General features: G+C 36.5%; 1 protein-coding gene across 1 annotated transcript in view; it reads left to right on the plus strand.

Annotated features, from left to right (window-relative positions):
• hck (HCK proto-oncogene, Src family tyrosine kinase) overlaps positions 1-15,647 on the plus strand; it is a 16,665-nt gene extending 1,018 nt beyond the window's left edge. Inside the window, exons 2-8 of the mRNA XM_015393572.1 lie at positions 6,989-7,110; positions 7,522-7,682; positions 7,772-7,934; positions 9,646-9,804; positions 10,920-11,101; positions 11,191-11,344; positions 15,104-15,647. Coding sequence (XP_015249058.1) covers positions 6,989-7,110; positions 7,522-7,682; positions 7,772-7,934; positions 9,646-9,804; positions 10,920-11,101; positions 11,191-11,344; positions 15,104-15,285 — 1,123 coding nt within the window. The 3' untranslated portion in view covers positions 15,286-15,647. The remainder of the gene's footprint in view (positions 1-6,988; positions 7,111-7,521; positions 7,683-7,771; positions 7,935-9,645; positions 9,805-10,919; positions 11,102-11,190; positions 11,345-15,103) is intronic.
• Positions 15,648-23,457: the final 7,810 nt, after the last annotated feature.

The raw sequence follows: 23,457 nt of genomic DNA on the forward strand, positions 1-23,457 counted from the left end.
TATATATATATATATATATATATATATATATATATATATATATATATATATATATATATATATAAAATTCTTCAGGAATAAAAAAAAGCGGAAGGAGGACAGTGGACATGTGGGGGTAGAATGCATTTTTCGCTGAAGATTTTTGGACCGGATCTGCACCTGCTGCTGCTTTTCCAAGAATTATCTATCACTGTCTAAAATGAGACAGACGGGTATCCTTGTCTTGGTTATTAGGCAGAATTAAATGTCTTAAATTTAACTGAAATAATAAATACAGAAAAAAAGAGTTTCAACTGAATAAAAAAAAATAAACAAATTTGATTGTAGATATTTTGAGAGACAATAATAGAGAGATTCTAGATAAAAATCCACTCAGGAAAATACAACCTAGACCAAGGTGGACCCAGCTCACATAGCTAAGACAGTAGCCTCAGTACGGTCTGTAAAATATCTCTTACAGCTCCAAGCCAGAGTTTGCATTTAAATCCAACTGATCAACTCTGGAGAGAACTAGAAATGTCTATCCACTGATGTTGCTCCGCCAGTTGAGTTGGAGAAGATCTGGAGTAAAAGAGAAATTACCAGAAAAACCCAAATCAGAAGAACTAAGCTTGTAGAGAAATACTCCAAAGATCTGAGGCTACTGCAAAGGGGCCTCAATGACATACTAGACCATGAGATGCAGCTGCAGTGACAAAGTCCTGAAACTAAACTTAAACCAAGTTCCCTATGGTCATAATACAGAGTCCTGTTACAAGGAAGTAGGCTGGCAGTGTGATATAGACGGTGGGAACTGTTAAAATCTTAAACGTTTCATCTGTTTAGATCATTTACTCAAATGAAATTCCTTTTTTACCAAACTAATGTTGTCTTTATTGGTCTGATGTAATATCCTTGTCTAAAATGTAATGTTTCTAATTAGCTGTAAGTGAAAAGATACCATAAGTGCCAAAAAAGGGCCACAAGCTAATTCCCTGTAATCCCTCTGTATAATGTTTCACTTAATGAATAGAGTTATGAAAAGCTGAACTTTATGATAGTATGCTAATTATTGGCTATTACCGTAAATAAAACAGATTGCTCATGTTTATCTCAGTAGGGTGGCACTAAAAAGTGGATTTGGTTCAGTAAATATACAGAGCAGTCTTCTTTATTACATGCATTTTTAAAAGTTTATTATATTTCTTTAGGATTATTTTATCGTACAGCTAATGAAAACCCTAAAAACAGTTTCATAAAATAACAAAATTGTGCATAAAATGTTTTTGATACAGAAATGCTAAAGCAATTGTCCATTGGCATACACTGCATTTATTCAGGGTTCCTTTTCATGAATTTCTAAAGTGCAGCTTTGATGACGTAAATGAGGCTTAGAATGCTGTAACCGTGGTTCTCAGATGGTCTGAAAGGTTTATATCTAGTGTTTCTCACCCTTCTCTTGACAATGCACTGTTTTTTAAAGTATTTTCTGGTTCAGATGAATGGGAGAATGGGAATCTTGGAACACTAAAGTTGTGAGTTCGAAACCGATTGCCACTCTGGGTCCCTGAGCAAAGACCCTTAACGCCACAAATGGCAGCCCGCTGCTCCCCAAAGGGATAGGTTGAATAAAGAGAGTGAATTTCGTCGCACTGTACTTGTGAAAGAGCAAGAGATCAGCTAACTGCTTATTTGGATAAACAGGGAAAAGAATAATCTGAGACTGAGAAGCAGATTAATGCATGGGCTCATTTAACAGATCAAGGTTATTAAATACGATGCACTGCGTGGTTTTTAATCTTATAACTGACATTTTGTTTTTGTTTGTTTTTGTTCTTCAGGCCTAGAATAGAATAGAATAAAAAAGGATAGAATAGAATACAATAGAATAGAATAGAAATTCCCTTTATAGTCCCACAATGGGGAAATTATGGAAACTCAGATTATAGTTTTTAAATAGTCAAATTATTTGTATGTTTGAGCTGCTTGGTTTTTCTAGACCTGAAGCAAATGGAATCCTCCGCTTTTTCATTCTTCCTCTAGACTAGAGCCCAACCGATATTCATATTGGGCCTTTAAAAAAAAAATGCAACGTATTGGCTGATATCAGATAGATTTTGACCAAAAGAAAAAACTGAACCTGGGATATGCACTGTTCAACTATAGTCCAACTATAAATTCTCATAAATATGATTCAGCGCAAAGAAACAGAACATACAGAATTAAAATAAGCAACTTTAATTTGAGCAGTGTCAACATACAACTATAAATACAATCAATTGTTGTAGTGCTGATTAGATATTGTCTTAAATTCATCAAGTTTTTCTTCATACTGGTGCTGCAGCCCTGACTAATGTAACTCTGCAGATGCTGCATTCAACAGCTGTTACATACTTCATGTCGAGGGTCTACAACTGACTGTTTCCCGCTGCCTGAGAAATTAATATAATTACATTAAGTGTATTTTGCTAATTAGATTTGACTTCTACAGATAAGCATTTAAAAATGAAAACACATGACTGCATACAGTCTAAAGTGAAAACACACAGGCTCATGGGAAGTGTTTTGTATCTGATTCATTTTTAAAAGCCCAATTCACAAAAACACCTTGGAAATGTAAGTTTGTCATATTTACAAGCAACTAAAAGAGCTCCCTCCCACTGAACGCAGGAGACCGAACCAAATTTAAGTAGGAATGCTGCAGCTTTTAAAACAAACATCTAAATGGGATTGAAACTAAATAACTAAGTTGGAGCATTTTAAAAATTTAATGCAAAACAATACAAATTTGAATTAATGAGCCCCAGTACAGCCTGCATTTCAGTTTGGCGATATATTATGATTTTTGGCGCTCAATATAATATTGATTTTTTTAGTTCCTAGTATCGATAAAAAAAATAAAAAAAATAACGTAAAACAATGAGGAAAAATGGGCTACCTCTGCACCGCCTTATCTGTAGTTGATGCGTTCACAGTTGAAGACGTGGACTGACTCAAACCCCGAACATGGATACCAAAATAACAAAATGATCAATATATTCTGATTAACATAAACAGCACTTTCTTTTTTATTTTACATTTAATTTTGATAGCTGGAAAAATATCACAATATATCGTGATATTGCAATATCATAATAATATCGTATTATGAGCCAAATATCGAGACACGTATCATATTGCAACACCCATGCCAATACTCAGCCCTAATGTCAGCATGATGTGTAGTGGATCACAATATAATAATCTTATTTTCCTTCTAAAACTGTTTTATTTTTTTTTTATTTAACCTTTATTTAACCAGGAAAAACTGTTTATTTCATAGAGCTAAAATACTAATATATTTGTCAAAACTAGCACATACAAAAATCGTCAACTCTGCTTAACGTGTCGTAACAGTGTGTTTCCATGAGGATGTTTGTTGTTCTGGGGCATTAAAGTGTAGTTTTACAAAATCCCAGTTTACCATGGAGTAAACTGCATACTTTCTCGCTCTTTATCCAACTCCATGCTTATGCGAGCAGCAGCTGTGAGCCTATGTGTTTGCAGGGAGGGGTGGTGCAGAGAGAGCTATCTGACTGGAGGGGCAGAGGAGCAGAATAAGAACCCGTTGTTCTGTCAGCTCAGCATACAGCGTCAGGCCAGCATACCCTTTGTAAAACACATAACATAGAGTTTCCTCTGCCTCCTTGCATCCAATCATCCAACTATTTCCCGATTAAGACAGGTTTTTGTCATAGTTTTGTGCATAAAAGTACAAGAAAGTCCTTTACTAGGTCCACCACACACAATAGCTTTAAAAAAAAAAACATTGCATGTCAGTTTGAGGAGGATCTTATTAATGAATCATTTGCATTTTTTTCACAGAGAATTAAATATTTATAGGGAGAAGATTCTACAACTTAGTTGATATGATGAAATATATTTGTTTGTAGTTTGTTTCATATGAGCGACATGCAGCACATTTTGTTTTTATTTATTTACATTTAGAGTACACAAAGATCTACTGACATTATTTTTTAGATTACACCTAAATAGATTAGTTAATTCCACTGGAATGGAAAGGAATTAATTTAGGATTAGGATTCACTCTGTGATAATAGCCTACTGGCACAATCTGAAGCCATTCTATGGGACTGATAACCGCTAATAACAAGCAGCATGTAGGTTAATTGGCCTTATTATACTGTAGTCATAATAACGATCCGCTAATAACGATCATGCGCCCGCATGCGTATTACATAAGGGTATGCTGGTCTGAGGCGGTATGCTTAGCTGACGGAACACCGGGTAAAGTTTGCTGCAAAAATACAGATTTTATATCGGCCACATTTTGGCCGATGTCGATTAATGAGCCAGACACTAAAATCAGCCCCATAAATCTGTCTTTTTCTACACCAGACTTTATTAAAATTAGATGCAAACTGGACTTTGCTCTGAAAAAGAAACTTCAAACCACTGGGCAACAGTCCATTTTTCTTTACCCAGATAAGAAGTTTCTCTGCGCTCTGTGTGGTAAACAAAGGGAATAAACCAGTTGTAGCCCATGTTGAGGATCCATCTATTCTTGAAGAACAGACAAAAACTTTAGTCCACTCCTTTTTAAAGTTGTATGCTTTGTTACAAAATGTTTACCTTTTTCCACCACACCTCTTGCTTCTACTGAACTTTGGCATCAGAACATTTTTTTATGTGATCTACCTCCTCGTGGTGGATTTTGACCACTGACTGCAGGATAGCTGTCTGCAGACAAGTCAGCAATCTTTCCCATGAATGTGTAACCTGACCACAATATAACATTAATCCTCATATGTAATATTAGCTGTTTTTATTTGCTCTATAAGCTGAAATCATCAACTGCCCACGAAAATCAAATTAAAAATATATAACTCTCTGTAATGAATATAAATATGAGGATAACTTTTTGAATGGGATTAATAAAATAACTTTTACGTAACACTTTTACGTTATTCCAGTGTAAAGGGAAATAGTCATGAACTGTAAGTTTTAAATAGCTTTACTTCTTTTAGTCTTTTAGTAGATTTGAGCATTTCCTCTGTTTTTATTTTTTATTTTTTTCAGGTACTTTCCCAAGCATTAGACCAGAAACCCTTAACAGTGAAAGTTTTCCTTTGACCTGACCTGGATGAGCAGTTTATTTCTAGAAGCTATCAGGAATTATATTTTTGTTTCACTTCTTATCTCATTGTTCTCAACCAGTGAATTCAGGTCATAGATGGTTAAATGCATCAACTGGGATAACACACTAATCCATTTCTCTTTCTACATAATATCTGATTTGACTTTACTTTTACATGACAAACTTTCTTTCTTTTTTATCGAAGATGTATTTCCTCCAACTTCCTGTAAAAACTACCTGTAAGAAATACCTTTCACGGCTTGCATAGCAGCGTGATTACTATCTGATGCATTTCTCAGCAGTCAAGCAAGCAAAGACATCAGCACCACGACTCTGATAATCACCACTGCTTTTGTGTCACATTGGTTTCTCTCACGGCTCATTGTTGAAGCAGAATGGGATTGTGTGACGTGGGTTTTCCCAGATGAAAGCAGGAACAAACAGTGTTCCTTCAAAAGGTTGAGAAATTTTGCTTAACTGGTTATTGGTAACAAATACCAGTCTAGTTGGTGTCGACGCATGCTAAAGTTAAAATTGAAATGATTGATACCACATCCAAGACTTGTAAAAGGAAGTTTAACTTCTGGTAATTTCTTTGGAAGAAGTTTAAGGCCATTAAAGCCCTTCTTTTTTGACATTCTGCCTTCAATCTCAGGAGTTTCTGAGATGAAAGTCTGAGTTATTCAGGGTAAATAATTCTAATAAAGTCAAAATTCAGAGACTAAAGTCAGACTTTTCAAGAATTCTCAGATTAAAGGAATACTTATACAAATACAGTCAGAAATCAGAGATTAAAGTCAGAAATGCAATAGCCTTTTTTGTTCTATTGAGTGTGTCTTTTCTTTTTTTTTCTTTTTTTTTTGATTTTCAGGTTTTTACTATTGATACACATTTGATCTATCTTAGATAATTCAACATCAGCCCCCCTACAGTAGGTCAGCTGAAGCCTTTTTGTTCAAATGTTTCCAAAACATGTCCATATCTTTATCATCCCAGACTTGGGGGAAATCAGTTCAGGGCGATAACACATTCAGGAAGAAAAGACAATAAAAGTAACATTTTCCAGCTCTTTCTACTTGATCTTTAGGGCTTTCTAGATTATTTCTTTGCACTAGGGCCAAATATGCACTAAACTCTGGACAGGCACTTCAACAGCTATTCTGACTATTGTTAGATTGCTCAGTATTTTGTGTTTTATTGATTGATGTATTGCTTTATGTTTGGCTTATCTATTGTTTATTATTGTTCGTGCACCTTGACTTCTGCACTTTTAGTTCCATTGCTTTTGGGCTTTGGCAATAAAGACGTTCAGTTCAGATTAATTCTTGTCTAATCTGGTTTAACAATTTAATGTCACAGTTGCATGTCAGTTGGATTTTAATGTGAACTTTGACTTGGCCAATTGAAATCCCTCTTTTTGTCTTGTTGGGTGGGCAGCATTCATGTGATTAAGATCGCTGTCCTGCTCCATAACCTATTTTTGCTTGAGATTAATGCCTCAGAGTGAAGGTTGATTTTTCAGCAAGCTGTCTAGCTCCTTAAGCAGCATTGGACTACCATTTTCATGTCTGTTAATGTTTTGTTAGTTTCAGGTTATGTGAAATGGGAAGCACAACTTTAAAAAATGTCAGCTTTTGCTCGTTCAGTCTAAATATGTTCCAAATACCATGGAGAACATGAGAATACTTTCTCTCCTGGATAGTACTTTGTCTCTTGCTCGTTGTTAAATCATTAATTTATTTTATCTAAAGCATCTAAGATAGCTAACATCTTGAAAAGTTCTCAGTTTTGTGTATTCTAATCCAAGATAATTTTATTTTATTATCAACAGCTCTATTTTCCAGACAATAACCATCTATTTTCTCCATCTAGATGGTTTTATGGGATAATGAGTCGCTTTGAAGCCCAAAACCACTTGATGGACCCGACAAATAATGAGGCGTCGTTCCTTGTGCGCCAAAGCGAGAGAGACAAGGTTGGATACGTTCTTTCAGGTATGAGAACAAAGAGTACTGATGCACAAAGCAAAAGTAATAGTAATGGGGTTAAAAGAGGATCATTTCATTAGATTTCTTAAAGTTTGGCTGTATTCTGGTTGATGCTGTTTTCACATCCATTCATCAGGGAGAGGCTGGTTATAGCCTGGGCTCAGCAGATCCAAACTTTGCTATGCTTTCTTGAATGTTTCAGTAGTTGTTTTTGTACTGAAGCAATACGAACCTCTTTATAAAAGATCATTAAGCTAGATGTGTTAAATCAGGCACTGCACCCTCAAGGCCAGAGTCTCTCTTTCCTCTTTGCCATCTCCTTTAGAAAATACTTTTATTTTCAGATCCTAATTTTTTTCAATTTTCAATTCTTCCCACTTCTGCTTTTTGTCTGATCATGTGTAACTCTTTCTGCAGTGAAATCCAACAGTCAGGTGAGGCATTTTAAGATTTTCCATGTAAATGAGTCTTTTTACGTGGAACAAAATCATCGGTTCAGTTCTCTGGTTGACCTGGTAGACCACTACTGTAACAACAGCCTCAATAACATCCCCTCCCTGGGAAGTCCGTGCAAGAGGGTAAGAAGGAGATATTAAATAAAGCAATAATGTTTGCATTGGGACTTTGAGTGTCACATAAAATATCTTACCTGTGTTTCCTGCATCAGGTAAAGCCAAACACTGAGGATATCAACCACTTGCTGGATGGTTGGGTTCTGCCAAAAAATGAGTTCACCATGTTGGACAAGCTCGGCTCTGGCTGCTTCTCTCAGGTCTATCGGGGCCGCTGGAAGAACCACATCAATGTTGCCATTAAGATCCTGAAAAATGGTACTCCATCTACAAAAAATGATCAACTCTATCCGGTTTCAGGAAATGCTATCTGATTATTAGATGATGTTGAGTATAGAGGTTTCTCATGCCTTAATGTAGTACCTTTTTATCAACACCCTAAAAAATAACATCTCGCTTTCCTTATTTATCCTGGGGAAATACAAACCATTGTCAGTCTGTTATTAGTTTTTCCCTCTTCACAAAAGGATTATTAAGTTGTAATGAACACATAAACATTAGCTGCATTGTCTAATAGATGTTCAGGTTTTTAAAAACCCTCAGTAAGAGTCAGAAGTTAGTATCTCTGTGCCAAGGGAAAAGGTGTCGACAGTGCCTACTCTTCGCAGTGCACCTGCCATTTCTCCATTTTTCTCATATTAATCTCCCCAGTTGACTGCAGCTACCCTTGTCCTTGTAAGGCCCCTCAGCAAATACACAGAAGGGTGCAAACATCATAAATCCATGCTAGGCTGTGCTGGTTGCTGGGAAACCGAAGTTTCTGTTTTTAGATCCAAACGTAATTTTCAGACAAAATCTTAACTGCATCAACTTCTATAAGGCATTCAACAAAACAAGAACCTGGCATTACATTCAGCGTTATGTACAATGAAGATGGGGGGAATACCAATTAGAAAGAGACTGAATAGAGAGCAAAGTCAAAACCAAAAAACCAAAAGTTGTTATTTGGGACTTTTGCAGTGAGATTAAAATACAACTGACTCTTAAGTATTTCAATGGCAAATTCTTGCTGATTACTCAAACAGTTGTTTTTATGTTATGTTGTGTGCAAGCTCCCTTCTGACTGCACCTCATACTATTAGAACATGTAGGGGTGACACACTGGTGGTGTCCACCGTTAAGAGAACCTTACCTGCGTCTCTATCCTGCTGATACAGGTGTTGCTCCAGCAAAGTAGGACTGAAACTGATGGTTGAGGCACAGCAACCTACTTTGATGTGTACTGTAGAAAAATTCCTGCAGCCTGTGAGATCCCTGAGAAAAACGAGCACCGATGTCATACTTACACTCATAGGATGGTGCTCATTCCTGCATTAAATATGGTCTGACAGAGTTCTGAAATCCAAGGCTACAATCAGCATGAGAAGGTTATGCTGAGGCATCGAGTTTAACGATTTGCCATAACTCTAATATGCTGTGTCTGAACAAAGCAAAGGCTTAATCCCTTATAAGTCTTGGGTCTCTCTCTCTGGTAGATGTTTAGATATTCTTAAAAACTATTTATCCTTTATAACTTAATGTACAGTTATTGTAAAAAATACAGAAAACAGACCCAGGGTTTAAAGAAAATAAAAAAAGTAAACTCAGAAGACATAATCCTGAGTTTTGTTGATGCAGAACATAAAACACTCTCATGCCTTTATAGTCTCTATTTAGAGTAACTGCTGTATTCCTGAGAAAAAAAAAGGTATTATGTAGAAACAAATTTAAACAAAAAAGTTCAGTGTATTTTTTAGCGTTTGCACCCTGTTAAAAATTGTAGATATTATTTTCAGTTTTTAGATCTGCTCTGCCAAAGCAGATCGCCAGCCACAGTTTTACCAAATATTACAAAGAAGAACTGAAAGAAGAACAAACCTAAGTCAAGTTATTACCAGGGAAGAAAGTGTAGTTTATTCCTGTAACTCCTCTCTTCCTTTTTTTAATCTGTTTACAGTTCTTTCTTTAAACTGTGTCTGTTTTTCACCAGACTCTTTGGACAACAAAGAATTTCAAACTGAAGTTGAAATCCTGAAGAGACTGCATCATCGCCACCTCATCTCTCTGTTCGCTGTTTGCACCGAGTCAGAGCCGTATTTCATCATCACAGAGCTGATGGCGAAAGGCAGTTTACTTGAATTTCTCAGAGGTAAACTTTAGTGTTTCGTGAGAACAAGGAAAATAATGTTTTGTGATTCTTAAAAAAAGATGAGAGTAAACAGTCATGGAAAAAATATTAGACTACCCTTCTTTCTTATTTCTTTTTCTAACGGTAGATTAAAACAAGGATGTTATAGTATTTGTTCCATGATTTTTTTTAATAATAGCTGGACCAAGCAGGGACAGGGATCAAATTCACTCTGCAGCACCTATTATGGACTGTTTAGTCTCTCTTAATTTTTTTTTTTTTTGTTGGGTTTATGTCTGAGGGACTGAGTCATGGAACACGGCTGATTTTATTTCAATTGGTTTAGATTTGATCCTTTGTTTTTTCCTTTGGTAAAATCCAATAAAGACCCACTTTCATTTTCTTTTACTTTTTATTGCAGATTTTTATTTAAAATATGTTGTTATTTTCAAAAGTCCATGGTTACCATTAACTCTTTACAAGGTTTCCAGAGCATCTGGATTAAAATGATTATATAAAGACACATCATGATCAAATTTTTTTTGGCCAATATATTTGGTACAATTTGAATATTTTTTGCTTTTGAGTTTGAGTACATTTCAACCAATTTTTGTGCATATAAAAATAAGTCAGGACTTCCCTTTTGTTCCTTGACTAATCCAGAGTGGTTGGTCTTCCCATCCTCCGCTTTCTTTGGCTCTCTTCTTTTACTGTGTCTGAATAAAGCCACAATTTGTGCAGAAGCTCTTCCATTCTTGCCTTTTATATGTGCTACATATATATGGTAGCTTTTGCTTGCTATCGACCCCCTAACCATAATGCAGTAGTGCTCAGTTGTAAAGGAAAATCACCCATATACAGGGTGACTCCAATGGTCTATTAAGGGTAAATAATTCAGTGTTCTGTTCTCTAGAACAGGGTTTGTTTATATCTTAATGTGAGATTTTTCTGTATTTTGTTTTATCTTCCAGTGTAAGATGATGCCACTAAAATATAATATAATATAATTAGATTAAAAAGGTTTTTTACCCTTCCTTACTCAGTCCACCAGAAGGATGCTGTGAAACCTGTATACTATGTTAAACATGTCTTGCTGTGTCAGACATTGTTCTTTTTTTTTCTATTTCTATTCTCAGGACCTGAAGGAAAAAATCAGGACATTGCATCGCTGGTCGATATGGCTACCCAGGTGGCTGATGGGATGTCTTACTTGGAAGAACAGAATAGCATCCACAGAGATCTGGCAGCTCGAAATGTTCTTGTTGGAGACGACTACATCTGCAAGGTGGCTGACTTTGGGCTGGCACGTGTCATCAAGGTCTGTTAGGCCAGAATCTATGTTTTCTTATTGTCTGGTTTGTGGTTAAATCTAATTTGCAGCTTTAAAGATCAAAACATTTCATTTAGGAGCCATTTTACATCTCGGAAGATAAAAAAATTCCCTACAAATGGTGTGCACCTGAAGCCATCAGCCATGGGATGTACTCCAACAAGTCAGACGTGTGGTCTTTTGGAATTTTGCTCTTTGAGATTATCACCTATGGAGGTATTCCATACCCAGGTTAGTAAAGTGATATCCTTTTTCTATATCCACTTTAAAAGGTTTTAATGCTCCAGTTTTTCTGCACAGAGTTTGCATGTTGCATGCGTGGGTTTTCTGGGTACTCCTGCTTCCTATCACATGACTGTTAGGTGAATTATCTTTAAATTGTCCTTAGTTGGGAGTGAGTGTTGTACATCTTTGTCTATCTCTGTGCTGGCCTGCGACTGGTGACTTGTCCAGGGTGTACCCCGCCTATCACCCGTAGACTGAGAAAGATCACCAAGGCAACAGAGGGAGGGTTGTTTTTTCAACTTGTTGTAATTTTGTATTTTAAATTATACCTCGACTTACAAGTAGTTGAATGACATCTCTGTCATGGCCCGATGGGGTCTGTAAGTTTTTTCACTACTTTAACAAATGAGATGTAGAAGAATACATTATTATCAACTTGTATTACAGATGACAAATGCAGCTGTTTTGAGATTTGCAGCTAGAACATGCCTAATAATTCCCTTTCAGTTTTTGAAACTCTTTTAATAGGCAATAAGGTTCTGTTGTATCTTCCTGTTTGATTAATCTAAACTCTAAATGGACCATTAGCATTCCCTTGCAGAAGTCAAGCCTACTTTATTTATGAGCACTGCGAAGTTGAAAAACATATCGAAGTCCTGGAAATTAAAAAAATATAAATATATGGAAAGGTTTAAAAGATTTTATAAACGACCACAAAACAAGCCGAAATCATTTTCAAGGTTTTGAAAGTTGGGCGGCCTCCGATTTAAGCCTGTTTTGGGTTTGCAAGGACCCAGATGAGGCACTGAAATTGCATATGTATGTTTTTTTTTAAAAACTAGATGAATAGAGTTATATAAATAGTAAATGAAAAATAAAAACAAAAAATCATGCAGAGATACAATCAAATGTTGACCTTGTTTGGAGCAGTGATGGTTATAAAGTTTAAGAGCTGCTGGAAGCAAGTATCAGTCTTTCACTAAAGGATCGCTCCAGTTTAAGAACTGCTGCATAGGATGAAAGACATGATCCCTCTATGATGTTACTGTAACCAGTTCCTCTGTATCCCACCACTTGCACTGGGTCAAGGAGAATCATATGATCATATGGTTCCTTAATGAGCCTATTTTAGATAAATCAAGTCTCTAATATTCTGTCACCTAGCCTGTAGCTACAAAAACATAAAACATATATCAAGGTAGAGAGACCTGTTTCTGCTAAATCCTTCCATACTCTCATCTTACTTCTGGGGTTTCCAACCTTTATTTGGAGCTGAGCAGAAATTGCTATTTCAGAGCTTCCTGCCAGCTGCAGATAAGCTGCTGCTTCAACAAAGTACAGATGGCGGGTGCCACCACAAGTGCCACCTGCACTATAAAACATCTCAGTCTCCTCAGCAGGTGGAGTCTCCTCTGTGTCTCCATGTGCTGTTGTCACTCAATTCAAGTTTATGTTTAGCTACCCAGATACTTCTAATTGTCTAGACTCCATTAAATTCCTCATTCTATCTGATTTTAATTAAGCTGCTGCACAATGTAGCAGTGGGTAGCACTACTGACTTGTAGCAAGAAGGTTCAATTCAGTTTATTTCTACAGCGCCAATTAACAACACATGTCATCTTAAGACACTTTACAGTTCACGAGATCATACAGTCAAATTGATTCAAAGTTTTCTATCTAAGGAAAACCAGTTGATTGCATCGACTCATTGACTCAAAGGCAATCCCTCACACTTAGCATGCTTGTAGCAACAGTGGAGAGGAAAAACTCCCTTTTAACAGGAAGAAACCTCCAGAAGAACCAGGCTCAGCGTCAGCAGCCATTTGCCGAGGCTGACTGGGGTTCCTGGTTTAATTCCTGGCCCGGGGTCTTTGTCTTTGAAGTTGTACATAACAATGAAATGTGTCTTCTGCATTTAACCTATTGCTTAGGGAGCAAAGCCAGACCCGGGGTTTGCATGTTCCCCCTGTGCATGGGTTCTCTCCGGGTACTCCGGCTTCCTCTCACAGTCCAAAAACATAACTGTTGGGTTAATTGGCTTCTCTAAATTCTCCTTAGGTGTGAGTGTGTGCATGAATGGTTGTTTGTCCCTGTGTTGCCCCTGATGGACTGACGACCTGTCCAGGGTGTACCTCGCCTCTCGCCCATTCATAGTTAGGCACCAGCACCCCTTGCAACCCCATCAGGGATGAGCGTAATGGAAAATGGATGGATGGATAATTAAGCACAAAGAGATTAAACTTGCTGTTGGGTGATGTGTTTGCAGTTTAAGTTAAAATGCTGATGAAGGTTCTCAGTCATGTTGAACATGGCACATCCAAGAAAGATTTAAACAATAAAAACCCCTGACTTCAGTCCTCATGAACAGTTTTCACTCATGTGGCTCCTGGTTTCCAGAACTTCCTTGGTTTAGAGTTTGTAGAGAAGAAGTTCCAAACTAATTTGAGTTTGACCTGATGATCACTGATCAAAGTGAGTCAAGGAAAAGACTGTCAACGCTACGATCTGTCTGATTTATTGGTATATCTCTGGCATAGCTGGTATGAGAGCAGTGGATTTGCAACCTGGGGTAAGAAAGATTGATATGCGTAGTTCAGTCTGAATGCTCTTGTGGAAAGTGTTTGCAAAAGGGAGGGGCATTCTGTATCATTGTTCGAGCCGACTGGGTCATTCAATAAGCTGGACTTGCCTCCATTGTTGAGATTTTAGCCTCTCAGCAGCAGTAGCAGGTGTAACGTATAGAATTCTTGATTAGTTTCACAGCGGAGTTACGAGATTGATAAAACTCTTACCAAATCTAGTCAGGAGGAATGTACAAATATCTTTCCCATCCACAAAGGCACAGATCGTGTTCTTTTGCACATTTTTCGAAAAAGAAAAATTCCTGCTAAAGCAGGCTAATTGGCATCTACAGGTAGTCTCACCGGTGCAGCCATGTTTGTTTTGCTTTTGCCCAGTTTTTCTGGTTCACTTCCTACACCTGACTGCATTTCATTGGTTATTAACATTTCTGTATCAAGAATGATGCATCTATTGGCTTCTTGCAAGATTTATTTATAGGAATTTGTGAAATCACAAATCTCACGACAATTCATCTTGCTTGCAAGGTAAAGGGATCTGCAACCTTGAGAGATTGCATAATCACCGGTCCAGACCTCAGTCTGTCTCTCTGAGTTGCTGAGCAGAATTTTAACCTAATTAACCCTATAATGTTCCCTAAGTGCTGCAATCTGCGTATTGCTTCCTAAGGAATTGGCTAAACCTAGAAGACATATTTTTATTGCAATCTGCAATTGCAATGACAAATAAAGGTGTTCCTTTTGATTTTATCCAAATTGGACCATATTTTCTGATTGCTGAACGCTAAGGAACCTACAATGTTTTTAAGTGATCATTTTAACTTTTTACTCACCTCCTTAAAAAAAAAACTTTATAATTTCCTCATCGGTCACATAGTTAACTACATACAATGTTGACACCATCTCTTAAATGTATTGTAAAGTTGTAGGTAGAGTGAACCTAATAAAGCTCAAAGTTGTAAGTGTTAATGTAAGGAATAAAGCAAACTTGCATTAGCTAATAAAACCCTTCATGTCACCGTGTTAATCTGAGCATCAACAGCATGTTTCATGTTCTCTGCAATGTTTGCTGCTGTGATGTAATCTGATAAACAGCAGATGTTTTTAAAGGTTGTGGTAGAGATCCTCACCACTTCTGCATTCTTTTTCCTTCCTTTTCTCTCTACCCTCCTTCCCTCTCCATCAGGTTTTAACAACCAAGAAGTATATAAGAAAGTCTTGGAAGGATACAGGATGGAGGCACCACCCAAATGCCCCAGTTTTCTCTACAACCTCATGCTGAAATGTTGGCAGGAGAAGCCAGAAGACAGGCCGGACTTTAATGCTATCAAGATCACGCTGGAAAGAAGCTCCTATGAGTTGGAATGAACGTGCTTTGACTTCCTGATGTTCACACTCAGCACCAGTGATAGTGAGCAAGACCTTTCATAGCTGTGGATTTTTCATATCATCATAAGAAAAACATCATCTTTACAAAGCAAAATGCTTTTGAAGACACAGCTGACCATAACAAACATTTACACTACTTGTGAAGGATAAACCTTTAAAAACGTGCAATAAGGATGACCGGTATCATCCAAATATTCAACACAAATGTGATCAGCTTCCATTTTTTTGTTTTTATTATTGTTGTTTGATGTTTATCTGTTCTGGAGCTCAAACCAGCTTCTGACTGGGAGTTTTTAGTGGCCTGAAAACTGCAGGTAGAAAACAAAAATGAGGGAATAAGGAGACTCNAGCCAGCAACTTCTGTCACTGTCTTTTAATTTACATACTATAACTTTTTTTTATGCCTTCAATGGAAGCATATGTTGCAAAAGTAAAAATGTGTTCCAGCTTCAATACAAAGCAATGTGAAAAAAGTATTTGTCCCGTTTCAGTTTTAATCTTTATATCAAATATTAATGGTCTGAGGAAATTCCAAATGAGGATCTCAAAAATAATTGTATTTATTAAGATATATTTTTTTTAATGCATAATTGGTTAGAAGTGTTTCACATTGTTTAAGCAAACGTTGAGCTTCTCATTCAGCTCCAAGTCCAGACTTTGAGCTCCATGGTTACAGCAGGTCGCCCAAGTCCTGAAGCAGCAGCAGAAACCCTGGATCATCACTCTTTAACCACCATGTCTGACTGTCTGTATGGTGTCTGTTTTTTTTATATTCTTTTTTTATTGCTTTATTGCCCCTTTGCAGACTGCTCCTGACTGCTACTCAACTGGTTTTATATTTCAGGGCAACAACCGTTGATTTTTAAGATCTTTTAACCTTCTTCATGCAATTAAAATTGGTCTAATCTTGACAATACAAATGAGCTCTGCATTCTAAAGAAATGTGTTTAACCTCAGTTAACAAACAGGGGCGACTTTGAAAATGGTTGATTTCGATCACTGTTTTAGTTTAATTTTGTAATTACTTAGTTTTTCTGTGTATAGTTTCAAAATATGTTTTAAGATCTGAATTATTTCAGACAAATAAGGAAAACCAAAAATCTCTTACAGTGCAATCCTTTGCTACTAGTGTTAAGCACTGACGCCAACTTGTGGCTGTTTTTCATGTTTGTATGTGTTATTGTTCTATTTCTGTGACAATATTTAGTTTTGCTGCTTCTTTCGCATTATTCTTAAAAATCCACACACAAAAAAAAATAAAAAATACAAATTGGCAACATGATAATAATATATTTTTTTATGTGATTATAGGAACCATAAGAGTTTATAATGTCATTTTTCAGGTAATAATTGGACTTCTGTAGGATGGCCGTGCAGTGCAAACCACATCCACAAAAAGTTACACACAGCTATAAATAAAAAAACACAACTTTTTCCAAAACATTATGACATTAACTTGAAACAAATACAAATAGAAAAAAACCCACAACACAATCGGAAACAATGACACAATGTTTTGAAGTTGTGTGCCCTTCAGGGCCCTTCAGGGCCACCGTACTTCTTCAAAAGGAGACCTATTCCTGTTTGAAGCATAAGCCAGTTACAGAAGAAACTTTTTAAAGTTTAAACGGTTAACAGATAAAAACTTTGACTAAATTATTTGGATAAATTTGACTTTTTTCATAATCACTGTATATATATTTAATTTAATGTTGTATTTTTTTATGTTGTCGCTGAAAGGCCAACTGAAATTGCAATGATGTCATTATATGAAGGTTTTAATTCTGTGAAATCTTTTGATTAAACGTCATTTATACCCATAGTTTCACATGTGTTTATACTTTATAAATCATTACTTCTTAAGAACGCTGTTATCAATGCTCTACAGCTCCAAGTCTCAGGTCGTACACATTCAAAGTTTAAATTATTTATCTTATTTCAGGTCACCATTCATCTACAACTACCTAGAAAAGGTTCTGCCAATAACAGCAGAAACTTTTCTAGGACACTTTTCACAGACTGGATGTTTGTTTTTAGGATAAATTCTTTGCTTTGTTTTTGCCCAAGGAGTAAAGACAGTGCTTTTTCAGGGAATCACCTGAGGAACCGGTCTCTGACTCTTACACTACTCAGCAGGTTTCTCCAGCAACATGGTGCTCAAAACAACACAAGAATGCTGGGTATGAAATGAGTGAGCATTTTTCTTTGCAAAATTAAACATTTACTGAAATAAAGTGAAAGTTACTTGATGGCGTGGCTAAACTGTGAAATGGCCAACTTATTGGATGTGCTATCACTGGTTGTAAGAACACCATGCATGGAGTTGATCTTCTTCAGGACATTTTCAGTTTCAGGACATTTTGACCATATTCAACAGTTCCTGCATTGCTTTCTGTTACCTTAGAAACACCACGATGGATTAAGGTCAAGTTTATTTATCACACAATTTAGTAGACAAGACAGTTCAAAGTGTTTTGCGTGAATTAAACAGTAGAATAGAAGGTAAAGAAGCGAGTAAAGATAAAAAGATTATAAATGGTTTGGATCAGCTGCAGCTGTCTGATGGACTTTTTTGGCAAACGTGTGAAGACGCTGCTGCAACAATTGATTCTACTAAAGATAAATGTATGAATGAGTTTTTCTAGATCCTGCTTGGAGATTAGTCCTTTAATCCTAGAAATTATCTTCAGGTGATAAAACTCCATCATTAGACCAAGATTTCAGCCATAATCAGTGGTTTCTAACTGTAGTAGCTGAAGCTGTGAGCTAACTTTGGCTCTGTCCTCCTTTGGTCTGAGGATTATTACCTCCATTTTGTTTTTAATATTTTCATACTGTATGAGTTTTTATTCAGTTGTAGAAAATTATGGTGCATCCACATATTGTCCACAACAGTATCAAACGCTGCACTGATGTCCAGTAATACCAACACTCTGCTTCTTCCAGAGTCTGAATTTACACAGATGTCAATGAACACCTTAATCAGGGCCGTCCCTATGGTGTGGTTGCCACTTTGTCATTGCTAAGAAGGCATTTAACCGTTGAAACTCAACTTTTTCAGTAATTTAACTGATGAAGGGGCGGTTTGAGATCAGTTTGTAGTTCTGCAGGTCCAATAAGTCCAAGCTTCTTATTTACAACAATGGTTTGATTATTACTGGTTTTAAGGCCTTGGGAAAAACACCTGACATAAGAGATTTGATTATGAATTCAATCAAATCAGACTCAAAACAGGTAAAACCTTAATAAAACCTATGGGTAAAACATCAAGACTGTGCAGCCCTTTAGCACGAGAGCGAGCTCATTACAAGACAGCAGAGTTGCCTCTGAGCTTGATCAGAACAATGTGTGGTGCCAAGACATAAATAAAATGTAACAACCAGCTTTGAGGGTGTTGGATATAAGAGAAGTTGCAGTGCAGGAATCTGGGTCAATTTGGTCTCCAGAATATCTTTAAAATTTGAAAGAGAATCCAGTTAATTTTGATAAACTTGTTGAAAAATAACATGTTTAACATATTTGTGTAAAATACCAGTTAGTAACTGCTTTTCAAAGATGTCAATCAAATAAATTAGAAATGCAAAACATGATGTGGGAACTCTGATCATATTTGGCTTTAATGTGTGAATAAGAAGACTTCCCAAGTGACCTGCGATGCACAGGTAATCACAGGTTAACTCTACTGTAGATTTAATCCTATGCAGTGTTCACAGCTGGCCAGCAGGGGGCAACCTAATCATACTGTATCAAACTCAGGGGTCTAGAACTGCAGTTCTTTACCCTTTATAAGGCAAGTTCTAATTTTTTTGGAGATGATACCTTAACTACTGTAAATTAAACTGAAAAAGTTAATAAGTTGAGTTAAAAAAGGTAAAAAGTTGAATGAAAAAGTTCAAAAGTAAAGTTAAAAGGTAAAGAATGTAAGTCCATGCATCAGCATTAATGTTCAAATGTTATGTTGTAACAAAAAAATCTTTCATTCTGTGATGGTTCATCTTGTATTTGTTTTAAACATATTAATGCAAGTTACAGTTTTTGGATATAAAATTAACCTTGTTGTATCAACATATACATAATGTTTAAATGTTAAGTAACTGGGTCTTTTCCTGTCCTCCAATAACACTCTAAAGTTAAATTTTTTATTATGATGGTATTTCACTGAGTGCCCTATAAGGCGGTAAGGGCCATCTTTGCCAGGTTTTACCTTAAAATAATCATTATCAGTGGAGTAGACCATCACCAGAACTTTATAGAACTTGATAATCTGCTGAGAAGGTAATTAAGCCACTAGTCTTTCATATTTTGATATTTCTCTTTAATTCGAAAGAAAGTAGAAACATGCTGTCATAGTCCTATATCTCCTTTTTTGATGCCAGCTCTTCTCCACCTTCCACTTAATTGTCTTGTGGTGCATCAGAGCATTCTTAATACATCAGCACATGAGCACCCAGTTTGTTGTTCTGATGATTATGTTTCTATGTTTGGTACCAGCAGGGTTTGATTTTTAGTTAATGTGTGCAGTGAATGTAAAATTATATAGAACATATATCCAAAAATTTCAAATGATATAATCTTTACATCTTATAAACCAGGCTTCTTTAGTGCAGACATTTTCTCATTACTGCATCATCAACTTTATAGTAGTTGTATTTATCAGTATCTATATTATATATTTATCAGGGATTACACTGAAAAGATAAAGAAAAGTGGAAACTGTTTCTCAGACAGCTGCAGCTTTTTTTTCTGACCTAGAAGTTAACTTGGTCCGACATGTCTCATATTACAGTGCCCCCCACACATCACTGACCTAGTTCAAATTCTAGACCAGTTCTTTATCATGAACCCAAGGACTCCACTTCAGCTGAAAGTCATGGCGTCTATGTGGATAAACTCATGGGAACAGAAATATAAAACATAAATACAATAAAAAAGTAAACAAAAACATTTGGGGTTTCCTAACCAGTAACGTAGTTGTTGCAGATGTTATCAATGCAAGGCCAGTTTTTCTATGCATGCCCTCAAACAATGTTAGGTTCCAGCTGAACATCTCTTACATTCAAGATTATCCGTGCATCTTCTGCTAATTCAGTCGGGGTCGCAGTGGGGTCAGTGGCTGCCACCGGCAGGCTATGGGCGTTAAGCAGGCTACGCCCTGGAGAGATAGCCAGTGTGTCACAGGGCAACAAAGAGACAAACAACCATGCACACACACAGTCACAAATAAAGACCAATTTAAAGGAGCCAATTAACCCAACAGCCTTGTTTTTGGACTGTGGGAGGAAGCCAGGGTACCTGGAGAAAACCCACTTGCAACATCCATGCAGACAGACCCCGGGAATCAAACCCAGAACCTTTCTTGCTGCAAGGCGACAGTGCTACAAACTGTGGCACCATGCCGCCCCGGCCAAGACTAATAAAGGTTTAAAGGTTTCATATTATAATACATTTGAAAAAATATAAATAAATAAATTAAGTATGAGCCCAAGCATGTTTTTGCTGTTTGAGTAGGACAATATGCATGGGTTAGAACTAGGTATCATAATTTTGACCCTATTTAGATTTAGCCATTAGGTCCCTCACCAAAGGCCCACCTGGGACTATAATGTAGGTTCAATATCTGTGGGTCAGAACTGGATATCATAGACCTCATTTAGATTTACTTATATGGACCCCACACCAAAAACTCACATGGCTAGCCCATCTTGGACCTGCCTAAAGCCTATGTGGGTTTAATAACCATGTGTTTTTTTGTTTTGTTTTTTTTTTATAAATAAACATTAGATTGTTATGTTCAAGTTAGCTACCTGACAAAGCACATTTGACATGCTTGATAGCAATAGTTATCCAGTGGTTCCATCCTCATTCTGAATCCTCTGAGAACAGAAAAGGCAGGGTATATGCCTGTGAAAGTAAATTGATTTAAAAACGAATTTTAAAAATAATTTTAGTTTTGCTTTTTCACTCTGTGCATTGAAGAATACCTGCTAAATCAACATGTATCTGACATTAGCCTGCAGCTAAAGCCAGCAACTTCTGTCACTGTCTTTTAATTTACATACTATAACTTTTTTTTATGCCTTCAATGGAAGCATGTGTTTCAAAAGTAAAAATGTGTTTTAGTGACCTTTCAGGTCCTTTCTCACATAGTTAGACTGGAGAGCCTTAAAGTTCAGTTTTAAATCCCTTTATTTTCATGTTAGTATGAAATACTTTACTATTATATTTTATTATAATGCTTTGATATTTGATGATGATTTAGAAAAATAATATGTTATATTTCTAAAGGTCCCTTGAAACCTGCAGTGAAAAGCACTGGTCTATTATGTTTTAATTGGAAACTGATCCAAAAATGTTCCCGTTCCTCCTGCTGATAAGGTTCTGTGTTGGCTTTTATTAGACGAGCAAACATGTATTGAACACAAACACCTTGAATGTGACCTTTCATCTACTAGCTGCTTGTTTTCTGTCCAGGACCTTTAAAAAAGTATCCCTTTCTGACCGCAGGTCTATGAAAAACAACCTCTTATTCCACTTATCCAATACATCTCAAAGTTCTTCTTATGAACGCTGTTACTCTGCCAATTTAGAAAATCTGAGAACTTTGAAACTATTTATAAGTTGTAATAACTTTATATATTAGAGTTGATATTTTAACACTTGAAGGTCTGTTGTGTCTCATAAATGAAGTCACACTGACCTCTGACAGCACTTTTACACCAGACCCACATTCCCCCACCTCCACTCTCAACATGCAGTTATTGATACACAGATCATTAAATAGTTTGGGGTTAAGTGCCTTGCTGCCCAGAGGTGCACAGTAAGAAGGTAAGTATTAACTGGAGATGCTTAGATATGCTGCATTGTAGTTGAAATACATCAAATGTAAAATGAGATTTACAAAACATGTAGCATACACAGTAACTATTTTTGATACAAAAAAACTTTGTATTTTATATCTTTTATCTAAGACAAAGTTATTTTCATCAAATCTAACTTATGATCATTGAACAATTAAGTCATACTTAAGTAAGCCTTGTCCTTGGAAGGCAATTTTTGTGAAGGGGATATAATTAGGAACATTTTATTACGATATAACGGTGTTTCGCAGCTACGCAGTGGATAGACATTCGCCCAGGAGCCAGAGGAATGCCAGTTCAAATCCTCACTAATGTACATACAGTTATTGTGCCTACAGGCAAGTCTCTGAAATCTAGAAATATAGATTTATGACCTTAATTTTCCCATGTATAAATGGGTGATTGTCTGGTATCTAAGTTTTTCTACAATATTAGCAACCTTTAAGTGTGTTAGTTTTAGATAACTCAATTGCAGTAAAGATTTTTTAAGCTATAAACTTAAAGCTGTGGAACAACAATTAGTATCAGAAGCCATTTAATATTCCTAATTTGTTATTTGTAAAAGAAAATCCAAGCTCAAAGCCATATGTGGACAAACTAAGTCAGGCTAATCCTGGACTTTATCACCTCATGAACCAAAGCTTTAGTATTTCTTCCCCATTTGTATGACTGGTTGTAGTGAAAAGGAAATTTTAACAGAGGAATCCACTAGAAACTGCATTTCACTCTGACCTTTCCTGAACGGTGTAGAGAGCAGACATGTAACAGGCAGCCTGCCTGCGCAGACTCATGCTTGCTCCCATTTTCCACATCAGCATGTTTTGAGTGAGTGCCAGTAAATGCTGGAGAGTGAAACTGTAGATGTGTCAGTCTGATTGCCCATGTGTTGCTGGGTCATGTTGCCCTCCTTACACACCTTGTCCACGTGAAAGGAGGTCAGTTTGAAGCAGATTTAGATCCTGTTGGGTCCTGACTGCACCCTGGTTACCCAACTGTGTAAATCCCAGCAGGTTGCAGTCTTTATTTCTAGGGTTTGAACTCAAACCACAAAAGAAAGCTTTTAATAATCCACAAAAGCGAATACGGCTGATGTTTTTGTCTTTTCAGTGAATGGAATGTACAGATTAAATGACAAAATTTCCTTAAATTGAAAACAAACATTAATGAAATGTGGTTTGTGCAGGGGCCTGGCATACATTGCATTTGGAATATAATCATAATTTTACAAAACTTAGTTGGGAAATGGAAGGGCCTCGGTTTATGTCAGATCACATTAAAGAGATGTAAGATGCTA

Source organism: Cyprinodon variegatus, unplaced genomic scaffold (genome assembly GCF_000732505.1).
Source record: "Cyprinodon variegatus isolate N-32 unplaced genomic scaffold, C_variegatus-1.0 Scaffold649, whole genome shotgun sequence".
Lineage (NCBI taxonomy): Eukaryota > Metazoa > Chordata > Actinopteri > Cyprinodontiformes > Cyprinodontidae > Cyprinodon > Cyprinodon variegatus.